Source organism: Pseudorasbora parva, chromosome 10 (assembly GCF_024679245.1).
Source record: "Pseudorasbora parva isolate DD20220531a chromosome 10, ASM2467924v1, whole genome shotgun sequence".
Lineage (NCBI taxonomy): Eukaryota > Metazoa > Chordata > Actinopteri > Cypriniformes > Gobionidae > Pseudorasbora > Pseudorasbora parva.
Window position 1 is genome coordinate 12781857 of NC_090181.1, and position 17802 is coordinate 12799658.

The 17802-nt window shown below is 32.6% G+C and overlaps 2 protein-coding genes across 2 annotated transcripts in view; one reads left to right on the forward strand and one right to left on the reverse strand.

The window, feature by feature from the left end:
• The window catches only part of strn3 (striatin, calmodulin binding protein 3), a 40267-nt gene extending 33699 nt beyond the window's left edge, over positions 1 to 6568 (forward strand). The window contains exons 11-16 of the mRNA XM_067455188.1: positions 2406 to 2527; positions 2631 to 2798; positions 2882 to 3022; positions 3162 to 3269; positions 3780 to 3866; positions 4641 to 6568. Of these exons, the coding sequence (XP_067311289.1) occupies positions 2406 to 2527; positions 2631 to 2798; positions 2882 to 3022; positions 3162 to 3269; positions 3780 to 3866; positions 4641 to 4810 (796 nt within the window). The 3' untranslated portion in view covers positions 4811 to 6568. The remainder of the gene's footprint in view (positions 1 to 2405; positions 2528 to 2630; positions 2799 to 2881; positions 3023 to 3161; positions 3270 to 3779; positions 3867 to 4640) is intronic.
• A 195-nt stretch (positions 6569 to 6763) lies between these two features.
• coch (coagulation factor C homolog, cochlin (Limulus polyphemus)) overlaps positions 6764 to 17802 on the reverse strand; it is a 37668-nt gene continuing 26629 nt past the window's right edge. Inside the window, exons 11-13 of the mRNA XM_067454541.1 lie at positions 8646 to 8872; positions 8046 to 8559; positions 6764 to 7795 (exon numbers count right to left, since the gene is read on the reverse strand). Of these exons, the coding sequence (XP_067310642.1) occupies positions 7623 to 7795; positions 8046 to 8559; positions 8646 to 8872 (914 nt within the window). The 3' untranslated portion in view covers positions 6764 to 7622. The remainder of the gene's footprint in view (positions 7796 to 8045; positions 8560 to 8645; positions 8873 to 17802) is intronic.

Below are 17802 nucleotides of genomic sequence, written 5' to 3' on the forward strand. Positions count from 1 at the left end.
TGCATATGCTCTAGGACTAAATATAAAATATCTCAAGCTGTGTTCTGCAGATGAACGGAGGTCTTATGGGTATGGAACGACATTAGGGTGAGTCATTAATGACATCGGTTTCATTTTTGGGTGAACTAAACCTTTAAACCCAAGTGTATAGAGAGTGACATAATAAAGGGCTGCCCCCTAAAAGTCAAATAAAAGTTAGTCGTCAAAAATAGGCTTAGTCAACCAAAATTTCATAAGTTGGTTAGTCACAGGAACAACAAAAAGGAAGTCACACTGTCCATGAGGGACAGATTGTTAACATCAGGTCCTTGTGGTAATTACAGTGTTTCTGGCAGAAAAAAGGAAAAAAAATATTATGCCTATTATCCATTGACCTCAAATAGGGCTTATCATTTGAAATGTTCTCTCTTGCTCTCTATAATATTTACCTAGATAAATGTGTGCTATTATTAGGCGCATATCCAAGTGTGTCTGTAAATTCATAATAACAACAAAATGTGCTTTTTTTTAAAGAAATAAAACAAACATGATGCGCTTTCTGACCTGGAGCGCGTCACAATAATGAACCGAAACACTGCGTATAGGCTACTTGCCTCACAGACATGAGAAATATGTCTATAGAAAGCTTGAAATGTCTGCTTTTATAAAAACCCATTCAAATCTGGCTAAATAACGGCTGCATACATTAAAAGACCATTGTGGTTTAGTCAATATGATTAGTCAACTAATGCCTTGAATGGATGACTAGTAGTCGACTAGAAAAAGTCAGGGGCAGCCCTATAGTAATCCCGCTGAATGTATTCTCTATGGCCCAGTGTGCTGCCACTGTTTGACTGAGAGATTGTATGGCTGTGTACTTCGATTTATGCACCTACCTGGTCCACAGAAAGTAGGGAACAATTTGGAATCATTTAAGTGTCACAAAAAACACAAAAGAGTTGCTTTTCTCAGAATTAGACATTTTGCTCTCGCAAATCCTGTCCTGTTTAAACCAGTTGGTCTCAAAGTGATTTTAAGTGGGTGTGAGAGGGTCCGTTCCCCAAGTGCATGATGTTTCACTAGTGATTGACAACCACAAAATGCTTTGTTCATGTTGAACAGTAATGTTTCTTGTATTTAAAATGCAAGACACTTTCTTTTGTTAAACATTTTTTTAGAGTACTTGAGCTAGGGCTGGGTGATATGGCCCAAAAAATCTATCATCGATAAATATCACGATAAATGTAACATTTTTATTTCTTTAAAATTGAAAGGCATGTTTGTGCTCCTGAGTGAAAGATGTAGAAAACAGACAGTTAACTGTGGTTTTAAACTATCCTTTATTGTCAAAACATGACAAACACTTCCCAACAGGTGAACAATTTATTAAAACTGAGGTATATTTATTTATTAAAATATTAATTGTGGTAAGCATTTTTTTTTCTCTACACTGTATATCAATAATATCATCACTTAATTGTGTAAGTAGTAAAACACTAAAAATGCAAACAGGCAAAAAAGAAAAGAAAAGCGTTTTAAGTTAAGAAACATTTTGAGTCCCCCCTCTCTTGCATCACAGTGGATTGGTCCACTGTGCATCTCTCTCACTCACTCAATCACACGCCCATCTCACTGACACGCCCATCTCACTGACACACACACACCTCACCGACAGTGGGCCGGTCGGGAGATGAGGGAGAGAGACCAAAGTTCAGTATTTGCAGATGTTAATGTTATATGGAAGAACTTCGAAGAAGCACGATAATAAATTCCGCGTGGTGAACCTATGATAAGCAGCCCATGCACGTCGCTCTGTTTTATGTCGGATGGGATCGCCAAAATATCTCCAAACCACTGAAGTTGAGCGAACTAACTTGTCAACGATATCTGTGTCCTCCGAGCTGGTCGTGAGCTCTGAGTTTTCTTCACTAGCACTCATTTTTATCGCACCACTTCACTCCGATCCTCCAAGCCTGTCAGCCACAGACTGTAAAGAACAGCGCGTGCAGCACCCAGAAACCCGCTCTGCATTACGCATGCGCAGCATTACGCATAGCGCATAAGCATTATATCGAGAATTTATCGAACTGTTCTTATCGTTTTATCGAGGAAAATTATATTGTGATAATTATTGTTATCGTTTTATCGCCCAGCCCTAACTTGAGCTATCTTTTTTTTAAATTCATATAACACTTTGTAACCCCTTAGAAAATGTTTTTGTTTAAAGTACAAATTAATACTTGTGCTTTGATTTAATATAAATATTACTAAAATAGCACTTGGTTTGAAATTTTTGCTTTGACAAGCATTTTAATAATTATTAGAGTGTCCAATCACTTTTTAGGTCTCCCCTATCAACAATTACGTTAAAAAGTGTATCCACCAATTAGATCACAAATCCTCTGAACCTGTTTCTGTTTCTGCAGTGGGCCTGTGCTCTCATTGGCTGTGACCTCGACTGGTGAGCAGTGCTTTAGTGGTGGAATCGATTCAACAATACAGTGGTGGAACATCCCCAGCTCTAACGTAGACCCTTATGACACATATGGTGAGAACATCAAATCACAAGAACTTCAACGCAAGAGACCTGCCTGATCGGCCTTATCTTCTCCATGTGTGGCTCAGATATGTACTGTTTTTTTTTTACTCAGATCCCAGCGTGTTGGCTGGCACATTGTTGGGTCACAGTGATGCAGTGTGGGGATTGGCTTACAGTGGAATCAAAAACCGGCTGCTCTCCTGTTCAGCTGATGGGACAATCAAGCTGTGGAACCCTCAGGAGAAGTCCCCATGTCTCAGCACATTTAACTCAGACAGAGGTGAGCGCAGCGCATCTTCTTTGTGGCGTTCAGTAATCGATCGAAGCGTTGGCAACTTATTTTATTCGTTCCCTGCATTTCAGATCATGGCGTTCCCACGTCGATTGATTTTAATGGGTGTGATCCCGCTCACATGGTGGCGTCCTATAACACGGGAGATGCTGTCGTTTACGATCTGGAGACATCACAGCCCGTCATGGTATTCGCCGCACAGGGAGAGAGTGGTACGTTCTTCACATTTGTTCTTAAAAAAGCAACGGCACTTGTGTAGATGTGATATAATGTTTGTGTACATTACATATATAGTTCCATAGTTCAGTCATTTAATTTGGATTTGTAATGTTTACTTCTGCTTTGTTCTAGCTATTCCATTTGGGAATCACATTAATAAAGTAGTCACCCACCCCACCCTGCCAATCACAGTCACCGCTCACGAGGATAGACACATCAAATTCTTTGATAATAAATCAGGTCAGTGTTTTGTTGTTGTTTTTTATCATTGTAAAATACCCTTATATTTATATTAAATTTGTGGGCTCTTATGGTTATCATGGCTGCATTATTTGATCAAAAATACAGTGAAAAATGTATTATTGTGATTTTATTCCTGTGATGGCAAAGCTGAATTTTCAGCATCATTCCTCCAGTCTTCAGTGTCACAAAGATCCTTCAGAAATCATTCTAATATGATGATTTTGTGCTAAATAAACATTTCTTAATATTACATCAATGTTAAAAACAGTTGTACTACTTAATATTATTGTGGAAAACACAATACATTTTAATTCAAAGCAACATTTATAGACTTTGACTTTTATAGCTTATTGCATCCTGGCGAAATAAATCTTACCTCGAGCATTTGTGTCTGATTTGTTATTATATTAATTATAATATGGTAATAAATTAAGTGCTTTTGTAGATTTCCAAATTGTTTTTTAAAAATCACCTTCCTTCTGTTTTTTTAATTTATTTATTATTTAGGTAAAGCCATCCATGCAATGGTGGCTCACTTGGATGCTGTTACTAGTCTGGCTATAGATCCAAATGGCATTTACTTGATGTCAGGAAGTAAGTGTTTTTTCCTTCAGCTTACTTTCACTTTTCCCTTCTACTTTTTCCTGGTTGCATTCGCACCGTCAGTAGGAACTCTGAAGTGACGTAAGCCTCGCTTGTTGTTTGCTGTTGACTTTTGACGGCATTGAGAACGGCTGAGCTTGAGCACACAGCTCTCACATTCTCTGTCTTTGTTAGCTCACGTTCAACAGTCCTAATATATTATTAGAACTATTATTCAAAGAAAGTAGCAGTATATGAAAAAGTATTAGTGTTTGCTGTGTGGTTGATGTCGTGTCACTAGCTGAGCAGAAATACATAGTGTTTCGCTCTGAACCCTCAAAGTTTCGTTGGATTTCCTCTTTAGCGTAAAGATTGAGAGGTCCACCTGTAACTGTTTTCCATGTTCATAGAGTTTGTTTCTGGAGTAAAAATAAAGACTATAATCTGTGTGTAGACAGCTTTTTTGTTTTAAATGGCAGGTGCTGGTGTTTTGCGTGCTATCTGACAATCAGCATGCCCTTGCGTCACTGGTAGTTCCTATTGTGCGGGGTCAGACCCTACTCTGAAGTAGGAGCTAAATTCCTAGTTGCTAGAACTAAAATCGTTCCTAGTTCCTGCAGCGCGAACACATCAAAATCTGGGTACTTGCTCCAATAGGTTTCTTCTGGTGCGAAACCTCCACAAGGAGATCTTTAGTAGAATGTCCAAGCTGCTCTTTTCCATATAATGAAACTTTTTTTTATACGAAAGAGTTATGATTTTGTGCCTCTTCTTCATCTAACACAGGTCATGATAGTTCCATCCGCTTGTGGAACCTGGACAGTAAGACGTGTGTACAGGAGGTTACTGCTCACAGGAAAAAGTCGGACGAGGCCATATACGACGTTGCCTTCCACCCATCTAAGGCATACATAGGAAGTGCTGGAGCCGATGCCCTGGCCAAAGTGTTTGTATAAAAGCACGTCTGAATTAACGCATACGCAAAGACCGAGTGAAAGAAAGGACTGCTTCACTGCCTTGTGTAACAAGAGTAGCATTTCTCACACTACATTGAAGTGGCTTCCACCTTCGCTGTCAAACTCACACCATACACACAATACCAGGTGCCAAGAGGGGGACGTGGCATTTTTTGCGAAGCCAGTGTGGAGTGCTCAATCAGTTTTAATCTTCTTTTTGTTTCCTCAAAAAAAAGAAAAAAGTAACTGTAATTTACTGTAAGTCAAAGCTGGAGTGAAACCAGTGTTTGTAGCCTTTTGACTGGTTTTGAACTGAGCTGATAATGTGTCCTGTAGGTATGTTTCAGTGACCATGGAGTGGTTATCATGTTCATCCATCAGTAGATTGTCACCGACCATCGTCCGGGCACCAGAGGAACTGAGTCCCGCCCTGCCGAGCCATAAACCAGACCCTAATCTTGGTCGCCCTCCTCACCCTAATGTAGCGTGCAAACAAATACAGTTAAACTCGGTCAACCTTCATACCTTTAGCGTTTGTTTCATTTTTTGTGTAAAAAAAGTATAGTTTTTATAATCAATTTTATATAAATAAAGACTGTCATAAAACCGCTGAAAATCACATTTTTTAAAGGGACTATAATCCCACTCAAGCCCTCCATTTTATGCGGTTGTCCTTCATGAAGGTGTTGTGTCTGGGAAACCCTGGATGAGTGCTCTCTTTACGCATACTACATTGCTTTAAGGTTGTGTTATCATCTGGTAGAAGCACAGCGTTGTGGTGCCCCGAGAGCTTTTAGGAATCTACAAATAAACTGCAGCATCCTGTCACTATGTGATGTTTCTGTACACCTTACTGTAAAATGAGTTTAAGTATCACAGGTTAGAGATCCGAACATTATTGGCTTATTTATTTTTCAGTTTATGGATGGTCTTCTCCTTCGTGCAGAACATAGCTCGATGGTAAATAAAAAGATTGGGCTGTTTTGCTACCCAAACGGAACAGGTAATCCGATAGGAAATTAACGTGTATAGGTTAATATAAAAGCTTTTTTAAACACCGTTTCTTAGTTGGCTGAAACCGAGGTTTAAATTCTCCTCATGATGCCGGAAAAGCGTTGTCAAATCGGGAGAAACGTTTTCCAAGTTAAAGGGATAGTTTCACCCCGGAAAAAAAATGTCATCTCACCTTCATGTCATTACAAACCTGTATGACTTACTTTCTTCTGTGGACATAAAAGCTATTTTGAGAAAGGCCTCGGTGTTGTCGTTCTTTTCTTTCTTTCTTTTTGTCCATATAATATTAAATCGATGATAACTATAACTGGTTCTTCCAAATAGCGTCTGTTGGTCCTCCTAAGAAAGATAGTCAAACGGGTTAGGGTGTCAACGACGTTAGGGTGAGTAAAAGATGACAAATTTAATTTCTTCTTTTGGGATTGGATTAGCTTGCATTTATACTAAATATTTGGTTTGGTAGTTCTGCCCCAATCTGTTCAACAATTTTTTTTTTAAAGGAAACAATGCAGTTTATGGTATAACAAAAGACCTTTTGTTTGTGTAATGCATGATTAATACTACAATAAAGTATTTTTTCTAGTCTTCCAAAAGTTCTGATCAGTTTGAAGAGTTTTGTAAGGTTTTTGATTTACTACGAATCAACAGATTTTAAAGATTGTACCACATAGCAAAACAACTGTTGAAAAGTAATGTATATAAAATGTCTATAATAAATATTAAATGGTGTATCTGTATATGCAACATGCCCCTTGTCTCGGTAATTAATGCAGCAGCGTTATATTTGGCCACGAATGATGAGTGCCAAGATTCACGATTTTAATAAAGATTGTTTTTCTGTTGACGCAGATTGAAAAAAAAAAACTGCTACAAATATCGATACATGTGTTTCTTTAAGTTTCGGATGATCAGCTTGTTCAGAAGAGGATGTTCAGCTGGTTAAGTTGTACAAACACCTTGTCCTTTATTGAGAAGAAAGTAATAAATTATAAACAAATGTACAAGCAGTTGGATGCCCCTCCTCCCCTCTGTTCATTGCGTGAGGCAGTAAATCATGCATATGGAAAGGTAGCCTACACAGAAAATATGTTCGGTAAATACATGAAAGTATAATTTAAGAAAAGGGGAAATTTAAAACGCTAACCGTGATCCTCGTCTCACACCCAGATATACGTGATGTTAAACTGACGTTGTAAATCTACTACATTGCGTGAATATTGTTTGGTACCCCTGGGTAGGACCATATCATAACCCAGATCTATTTATGTAATTGTGAGAATGAAAGCTGTGTATTCGTGTACTGCCATCAAAATGCATACGAGGGCGCTGTTACACAGACGATCCTCTTCATGACTGCTTTTGCTCATCATCTTGTGCACTACTAGGCCTACCTTTCCTATCTGGAATTGAATCTTGAAGTGTCAAAATTAATATAAAAGAGCCTTTTGTTACAGTGACCCTTCCACAGGAAAAAAAGACTCGCCAGAAGCAACAAAGAAAAAAAAACATTTGCCAGGAACATGAAGACAAAGACTACAAATCAGAAATAATTACATTCTCCACATTATAGAGAAGTTGACATACAATACTGTGATACATTCTCAAATAAGCTGAAAAATCCTTTGGCTCAAACATACCAGAACCTTCATACATAAAAAAAACGTTCATATCCCTTTAACTACAAAAGAACCAAAAGCCAATAACACAAAAGCGATGTTTCTTATTCACGCCCGCCCTTTTTCTCCTTCCTTTCCTCCATTTCTTAATTCCTGCTCTTCCACTAAAGCAGTTGCACTGTCTAGTTGAACTCTGTGAAGTCCCTGCAGATGCCCCGTACGATGGGCTGCTGGAACTGCGCCAGGCCGGTGAACTCACGAGTGAAAAACACATGGCTCTCCTTGGGCTCGGACGCCATTGCCTTCAGATCTTCCATTGGAGCCCAAGCCACACCCACCGTAAACACAGTGATCCCTGTGACAAAACAAGAAAAGCATGGTCAGGGTGACGTCACACTTATTTGTAAATGCACTATAATGTAATTTTAAGATTAGCTTCAACCTTTACGTATGACTACCCCACCTACTCCCTCACCACCTCAGGGACCTTCACTATAGAAAAACTAGATTTTGTTGATTACACTAACTATACTAACATTAGCTTCTCAAAGGACACCCTGGGCCTTCAGGGAATTCTAGATGAAGTGTCAGTGTAAAAAGCATACCCTCTCTCTGGGCGGCCATTGCCGGCCCTCTCACATCATCGTAAGACTGGCCATCTGTGACGATGATGAGGAACTTCCTGTTGGAGCCTGTGCGGGGTTTAAAGAGACTCCGCACGGCAAAGTTGATGGCGTCTCCAGTGGCCGTTCCTCCGCTCATGTACGGGATGTTCTGCAGTGCCCTCAGGGCGTTATCTTTTGTGGTGTGGTCATTGAAGTTGAACTCCATCCTTTGGTCGTAGGTGAACTGGATGGCACCGATGCGAGATCCAATGTCAGAGATGTCAAAGCTGCGTGCGATGGAGACAAGAAGGTCCAGCACAAGCCGAAAGTTCCCGTCACCTACACTGCTGGAGCCATCGATCAGGAAGCCCAGGTTCACTGAGTTATAGCACGTCTTGCTGCAGAGCATCTGATCGATGGAGCAAAGTTTATGAGCTAGTGGCTTCACAAACTTGTTAGTGCTGAACCAGCTGGGCATGGTGAAGGTGAAGAACTCATTGTCCTTGCACACAGCCTGTGAGATACATGATAGTATAAGTGGATTTCAGCAAACTCAGATGTTCAACTCAGAGGGGAGAGGAGGGGTGTTCCGCAGCTCACCTTTCTCATGAAATCTTGGTCGGTCACCAGGCTCATCTCCTCAGGAGAAGGTTTGGCCACAGACACAAAGAAGACGTTAATGCCAGACTCTCTGGCTAAAACTGCCGCCTCCTCCACATTATCAGAAGGCCACCCATCAACAAACACCACAATGACCCGTGGGTAACCTCTCCGCACACCAAAATCCGGATTGAAAAAGTTCCTTACAGTGTGCAGTATGGCTTTACCTGTGCAGAAGACAACAAATCGAGCCTGCCAAGTTCTGCTGATTGAAGCTAAAGCATTTTCAATAGTAAATCAGTCCAACTAAAACATTATTATGCAAGTGTCAGATTTGAAAAGAATGCGTCAAATACAAGGGCATTTATAGCAACAATATCTGTGTAGAATGATGTCAGTTATCAAACTAAATCATATAAACTGTGAAAAATGCATTTACACTAATGTACTTCAAAAGGAAGTCTATGGATCAAGGCATTCTAGGTTTCAAGGGTTTCAATGCACAAATAAGCATATTTTTGTGCATTACAACGATGTGCCAGTAGGTGGCGACAAGTGACTGTCTCTTCAATTGAGTTTATTCATTTATTCAACCGATTCTTTCAACAAAACTTTAGGAACAAATGAGTAAAAATGGGGTAAAAACACTCAGGCTGCATCCTAAATCACATACTATTTGAGTAAGCACTTATTTTAAATTAGCAATTTCTTTGCAAACACTAAAAAATATGTTCTATGTAATATACATGTGCATGGTATGAATGTAATATGATTGTATTACAGCCATCATGATGTCATTATCATGTGACCTACCACAGTCAATTACATTGCTTCACTAGCATTCACAAAACCTGTGGCCTCATGGGATAATAACGTGTCCATTGCATGCACACTTGATAACCTCACTGGAAGTGGTAGGTCATCCTGCTACTTTTTGCCCACTCTTGGACCTACTTTATATTAGGTGGCCTTAACTACTATGTACAAACATTTTTATTAATAATTTGATAAAATGCACTTATTTTGTGCATAAATGTTTTTACATTGTACTTACATTTTTTTTTTTTAAATACCTCTGTGTAATTACATCTGTAATTCATTTCTGAAATTACATTTGTAATTACACTGCTGACCCCTTACCCATAAACTCAATTCAGACAAACTTATTAAATCCTATATAGTATTGGAAGTATGCAATTTCGGATGCAGCCCTTTTATTTCGAATAACGAAACAAGTGACTGGCTGAATCTGAAATCGCAACTTTATGTGATAATTGAATAAATTCCACTTTTATGTAATAGTATACACTGTTGTAATTTTGAATTTTTGTCCATTTTGACTTTAAGTGATAATTGAATAAATTCCACTTTTATGTAATAGTATACACTGTCGTAATTTTGAGTTTTTGTCCATTTAGAATTTTTGTCCATTTTGAATATTTGACCATTTTGACTTCATGGGATAATTGAATAAATTCACTTTTATGTAATAGTATACACAGTCGTATTTTAGAATTTTTGTCAATTTTGAATATTTGTCAATTTTGACTTTGTGATAATTGAATAAATTCCACTTTTATGTAATAGTATACACTGTCGTAATTTAGAATTTTTGTCCATTTTGAATATTTGACCATTTTGAATTTTTGCCCATTTTGACTTCATGGGATAATTGAATAAATTCCACTTTTATGTAATAGTATACACTGTCATAATTTAGAATTTTTGTCCATTTTGAATTTTTGTCCATTTTGAATATTTGGCCATTTTGACTTCATGGGATTATTGAATAATTTCACTTTTATGTAATAGTATACACTGTCGTAATTTAGAATTTTTGTCCATTTTGAATTTTTGTCCATTTTGAATATTTGGCCATTTTGACTTCATGGGATTATTGAATAATTTCACTTTTATGTAACAGTATGCACTGTCGTAATTTAGAATTTTTGTCCATTTTGAATATTTGTCAATTTTGACTTTATGGTATAATTGAATAATTTCCACTTTTATGTAATAGTATACACTGTCATAATTGTGATTTTTTTTTGTCCATTTTGACTTTATGTGATAATTGAATAAATTCCACTTTTATGTAATAGTATACACTGTCGTAATTTAGAATTTTTGTCCATTTTGATTATTTGACCATTTTGACTTCATGGGATTATTGAATAATTTCACTTTAATGTAATAGTATACACTGTCGTAATTTTGAATTTTTGTCCATTTTGAAATTTTGTCCTTTTTGACTTCATGGGATAATTGAATAATTTCACTTTTATGTAATAGTATACACTGTCATAATTGTGATTTTTTTTATCCATTTGGAATTGTATGTGATAATTGAATAATTTCAAAAATGTATACTTTATACAGTGTATACTTTATACTATACTTTATACTTTGTGATAATTGAATAAATTCCACTTTTATGTAATAGTATACACTGTCGTAATTTTGAAATTTTGTCCATTCTGACTTTGTGATAATTGAATAATTTCCACTTTTATGTAATAGTATACACTGTCGTAATTTAGAAGTTGTGTCCATTTTGACTTTGTGATAATTGAATAAATTCCACTTTTATGTAATAGTATACACTGTCGTAATTTAGAATTTTTGTCCATTTTGACTTTGTGATAATTGAATAATTTCCACTTTTAAGTAATAGTATACACTGTCGTAATTTAGAATTTTTGTCCATTTTGAATTTATGGGATTATTTATGGGATAATTTTTGTCCATTTTGAATTTTTGTCCATTTTGACTTCATGGCATAATTGAATAATTCCACTTTTATGTAATAGTATACACTGTCATAATTGTGATTTTTTTTGTCCATTTTGACTTCATGTGATAATTGAATAAATTCCACTTTTATGTAATAGTATACACTGTCATAATTGTGATTTTTTTGTCCATTTTGACTTTATGTGATAATTGAATAATTTCACTTTTATGTAATAGTATACACTGTCGTAATTTAGAATTTTTGTCCATTTTGAATATTTGACCATTTTGACTTCATGGGATTATTGAATAATTTCACTCTTATGTAATAGTATACACTGTCGTAGATTTGAATTTTTGTCCATTTTGAATTTTTGTCCTTTTTGACTTCATGGGATAATTGAATAATTTCACTTTTATGTAATAGTATACACTGTCATAATTGTGATTTTTTTTTATCCATTTGGAATTGTATGTGATAATTGAATAATTTCAAAAATGTATACTTTATACAGTGTATACTTTATACTATACTTTATACTTTGTGATAATTGAATAAATTCCACTTTTATGTAATAGTATACACTGTCGTAATTTTGAAATTTTGTCCATTCTGACTTTGTGATAATTGAATAATTTCCACTTTTATGTAATAGTATACACTGTCGTAATTTAGAAGTTGTGTCCATTTTGACTTTGTGATAATTGAATAAATTCCACTTTTATGTAATAGTATACACTGTCGTAATTTAGAATTTTTGTCCATTTTGACTTTGTGATAATTGAATAATTTCCACTTTTAAGTAATAGTATACACTGTCGTAATTTAGAATTTTTGTCAATTTTGAATATTTGACCATTTTGACTTCATGGGATTATTGAATAATTCCACTTTTATGTAATAGTATACACTGTCGTAATTTTGAATTTTTGTCCATTTTGAATTTTTGTCCATTTTGACTTTGTGATAATTGATTAAATTCCACTTTTATGTAATAGTATACACTGTCGTAATTTAGAATTTTTGTCCATTTTGAATATTTGTCAATTTTGACTTAATGGTATAATTGAATAAATTCCACTTTTATGTAATAGTATACACTGTCATAATTGTGAATTTTTGTCCATTTTGACTTTATGTGATAATTGAATGAATTCCACTTTTATGTAATAGTATACACTGTCGTAATTTTAAATTTTTGTCCATTTTGAAATTTTGTCCATTTTGACTTCATGGGATAATTGAATAAATTCCACTTTTATGTAATAGTATACACTGTCGTAATTTAGAAGTTGTGTCCATTTTGACTTTGTGATAATTGAATAAATTCCACTTTTATGTAATAGTATACACTGTCGTAATTTAGAATTTTTGTCCATTTTGACTTTGTGATAATTGAATAATTTCCACTTTTAAGTAATAGTATACACTGTCGTAATTTAGAATTTTTGTCAATTTTGAATATTTGACCATTTTGACTTCATGGGATTATTGAATAATTCCACTTTTATGTAATAGTATACACTGTCGTAATTTTGAATTTTTGTCCATTTTGAATTTTTGTCCATTTTGACTTTGTGATAATTGATTAAATTCCACTTTTATGTAATAGTATACACTGTCGTAATTTAGAATTTTTGTCCATTTTGAATATTTGTCAATTTTGACTTAATGGTATAATTGAATAAATTCCACTTTTATGTAATAGTATACACTGTCATAATTGTGAATTTTTGTCCATTTTGACTTTATGTGATAATTGAATGAATTCCACTTTTATGTAATAGTATACACTGTCGTAATTTTAAATTTTTGTCCATTTTGAAATTTTGTCCATTTTGACTTCATGGGATAATTGAATAAATTCCACTTTTATGTAATAGTATACACTGTCGTAATATTGAATTTTTGTCCATTTTGAATATTTGACCATTTTGACTTCATGGGATTATTGAATAATTTCACTTTTATGTAATAGTATACACTGTCGTAATTTAGAATTTTTGTCCATTTTGAATATTTGTCAATTTTGACTTTATGTGATAATTGAATAAATTCCACTTTTATGTAATAGTATACACTGTCATAATTGTGATTTTTTTGTCCATTTTGACTTTATGTGATAATTGAATAAATTCCACTTTTATGTAATAGTATACACTGTCGTAATTTAGAATTTTTGTCCATTTTGAATATTTGACCATTTTGACTTCATGGGATTATTGAATAATTTCACTTTTATGTAATAGTATACACTGTCGTAATTTTGAAATTTTGTCCATTTTGAAATTTTGTCCTTTTTGACTTCATGGGATAATTGAATAATTTCACTTTTATGTAATAGTATACACTGTCATAATTGTGATTTTTTTATCCATTTGGAATTGTATGTGATAATTGAATAATTTCAAAAATGTATACTTTATACAGTGTATACTTTATACTATACTTTATACATTGTGATAATTGAATAAATTCCACTTTTATGTAATAGTATACACTGTCGTAATTTTGAAATTTTGTCCATTCTGACTTTGTGATAATTGAATAATTTTCACTTTTATGTAATAGTATACACTGTCGTAATTTAGAAGTTGTGTCCATTTTGACTTTGTGATAATTGAATAAATTCCACTTTTATGTAATAGTATACACTGTCGTAATTTAGAATTTTTGTCCATTTTGACTTTGTGATAATTGAATAATTTCCACTTTTAAGTAATAGTATACACTGTCGTAATTTAGAATTTTTGTCAATTTTGAATTTATGGGATTATTTATGGGATAATTTTTGTCCATTTTGAATTTTGTCCATCTTGACTTTGTGATAATTGAATAATTTCACTTTTATGTAATAGTATACACTGTCGTAATTTAGAATTTTTGTCCATTTTGAATATTTGACCATTTTGACTTCATGGGATTATTGAATAATTTCACTTTTATGTAATAGTATACACTGTCGTAATTTTGAATTTTTGTCCATTTTGAATATTTGACCATTTTGACTTCATGGGATTATTGAATAATTTCACTTTTATGTAATAGTATACACTGTCGTAATTGTGATTTTTTTAAATCTATTTTGAATTGTATGTGATAATTGAATTTCACTTTTATGTAATAGTATACACTGTCATAATTTAGAATTTTTGTCCATTTTAAATATATGACAATTTTGACTTCATGGGATTATTGAATAATTTCACTTTTATGTAATAGTATACACTGTCGTAATTTTGAATTTTTGTCCATTTTGAATTTTTGTTCATTTTGAATATTTGACCATTTTGACTTCATGGGATTATTGAATAATTCCACTTTTATGTAATAGTATACACTGTCATAATTGTGATTTTTTTTGTCCATTTTGACTTTATGTGATAATTGAATAAATTCCACTTTTATGTAATAGTATACACTGTCATAATTGTGATTTTTTTGTCCATTTTGACTTTATGTGATAATTGAATAATTTCACTTTTATGTAATAGTATACACTGTCGTAATTTAGAATTTTTGTCCATTTTGAATTTTTGACCATTTTGACTTCATGGGATTATTGAATAATTTCACTTTTATGTAATAGTATACACTGTCGTAATTTAGAATTTTTGTCCATTTTGAATTTTTGTCCTTTTTGTGATAATTCATAATTGTGATTTCATAATTCATAATTGTCATAATTGTGATTTTTTTTATCCATTTGGAATTGTATGTGATAGTTGAATAATTTCAAAAATGTATACTTTATACAGTGTATACTTTATACTATACTTTATACTTTGTGATAATTGAATAAATTCCACTTTTATGTAATAGTATACACTGTCGTAATTTTAAAATTTGTCCATTCTGACTTTGTGATAATTGAATAATTTCCACTTTTATGTAATAGTATACACTGTCATAATTTAGAATTATTTTCCATTTTGACTTTGTGATAATTGAATAATTTCCACTTTTAAGTAATAGTATACACTGTCGTAATTTAGAATTTTTGTCAATTTTGAATATTTGACCATTTTGACTTCATGGGATTATTGAATAATTCCACTTTTATGTAATAGTATACACTGTCGTAATTTTGAATTTTTGTCCATTTTGAATTTTTGTCCATTTTGACTTTGTGATAATTGATTAAATTCCACTTTTATGTAATAGTATACACTGTCGTAATTTAGAATTTTTGTACATTTTGAATATTTGTCAATTTTGACTTAATGGTATAATTGAATAAATTCCACTTTTATGTAATAGTTTACACTGTCGTAATTTTGAATTTTTGTCCATTTTGAATTTTTGTCCATTTTGACTTCATGGGATAATTGAATAAATTCCACTTTTATGTAATAGTATACACTGTCGTAATATTGAATTTTTGTCCATTTTGAATATTTGACCATTTTGACTTCATGGGATTATTGAATAATTTCACTTTTATGTAATAGTATACACTGTCGTAATTTAGAATTTTTGTCCATTTTGAATTTTTGTCCATTTTGAATATTTGACCATATTGACTTCATGGGATTATTGAATAATTTCACTTTTATGTAATAGTATACACTGTCGTAATTTAGAAGTTGTGTCCATTTTGACTTTGTGATAATTGAATAAATTCCACTTTTATGTAATAGTATACACTGTCGTAATTTAGAATTTTTGTCCATTTTGACTTTGTGATAATTGAATAATTTCCACTTTTAAGTAATAGTATACACTGTCGTAATTTAGAATTTTTGTCAATTTTGAATTTATGGGATTATTTATGGGATAATTTTTGTCCATTTTGAATTTTTGTCCATTTTGACTTCATGGCATAATTGAATAATTTCACTTTTATGTAATAGTATACACTGTCGTAATTTTGAATTTTGTCCATTTTGACTTTGTGATAATTGAATAAATTCCACTTTTATGTAATAGTATACACTGTCGTAATTTAGAATTTTTGTCCATTTTGAATATTTGACCATTTTGACTTCATGGGATTATTGAATAATTTCACTTTTATGTAATAGTATACACTGTCGTAAATGTGATTTTTTTAAATCTATTTTGAATTGTATGTGATAATTGAATTTCACTTTTATGTAATAGTATACACAGTCGTATTTTAGAATTTTTGTCCATTTTGAATATTTGTCAATTTTGACTTTGTGATAATTGAATAAATTCCACTTTTATGTAATAGTATACACTGTCATAATTGTGAATTTTTGTCCATTTTGACTTTATGTGATAATTGAATGAATTCCACTTTTATGTAATAGTATACACTGTCGTAATTTTGAATTTTTGTCCATTTTGAATTTTTGTCCATTTTGAATTTTTGTCCATTTTGACTTCATGGGATAATTGAATAAATTCCACTTTTATGTAATAGTATACACTGTCGTAATATTGAATTTTTGTCCATTTTGAATATTTGACCAATTTGACTTCATGGGATTATTGAATAATTTCACTTTTATGTAATAGTATACACTGTCGTAATTTAGAATTTTTGTCCATTTTGAATTTTTGTCCATTTTGAATATTTGACCATTTTGACTTCATGGGATTATTGAATAATTTTACTTTTATGTAATAGTATACACTGTCGTAATTTAGAATTTTTGTCCATTTTGAATATTTGACCATTTTGACTTCATGGGATTATTGAATAATTTCACTTTTATGTAATAGTATACACTGTCGTAATTTTGAATTTTTGTCCATTTTGAAATTTTGTCCTTTTTGACTTCATGGGATAATTGAATAATTTCACTTTTATGTAATAGTATACACTGTCATAATTGTGATTTTTTTTTATCCATTTGGAATTGTATGTGATAATTGAATAATTTCAAAAATGTATACTTTATACTATACTTTATACATTGTGATAATTGAATAAATTCCACTTTTATGTAATAGTATACACTGTCGTAATTTAGAATTTTTGTCCATTTTGACTTTGTGATAATTTAATAATTTCCACTTTTAAGTAATAGTATACACTGTCGTAATTTAGAATTTTTGTCAATTTTGAATTTATGGGATTATTTATGGGATAATTTTTGTCCATTTTGAATTTTTGTCCATTTTGACTTCATGGCATAATTGAATAATTTCACTTTTATGTAATAGTATACACTGTCGTAATTTAGAATTTTTGTCCATTTTTAATTTTTGTCCATTTTGAATATTTGACCATTTTGACTTCATGGGATTATTGAATAATTTCACTTTTATGTAATAGTATACACTGTCGTAATTTAGAATTTTTGTCCATTTTGAATATTTGTCAATTTTGACTTTATGTGATAATTGAATAAATTCCACTTTTATGTAATAGTATACACTGTCATAATTGTGATTTTTGTCCATTTTGACTTTGTGATAATTGAATAAATTCCACTTTTATGTAATGGTATA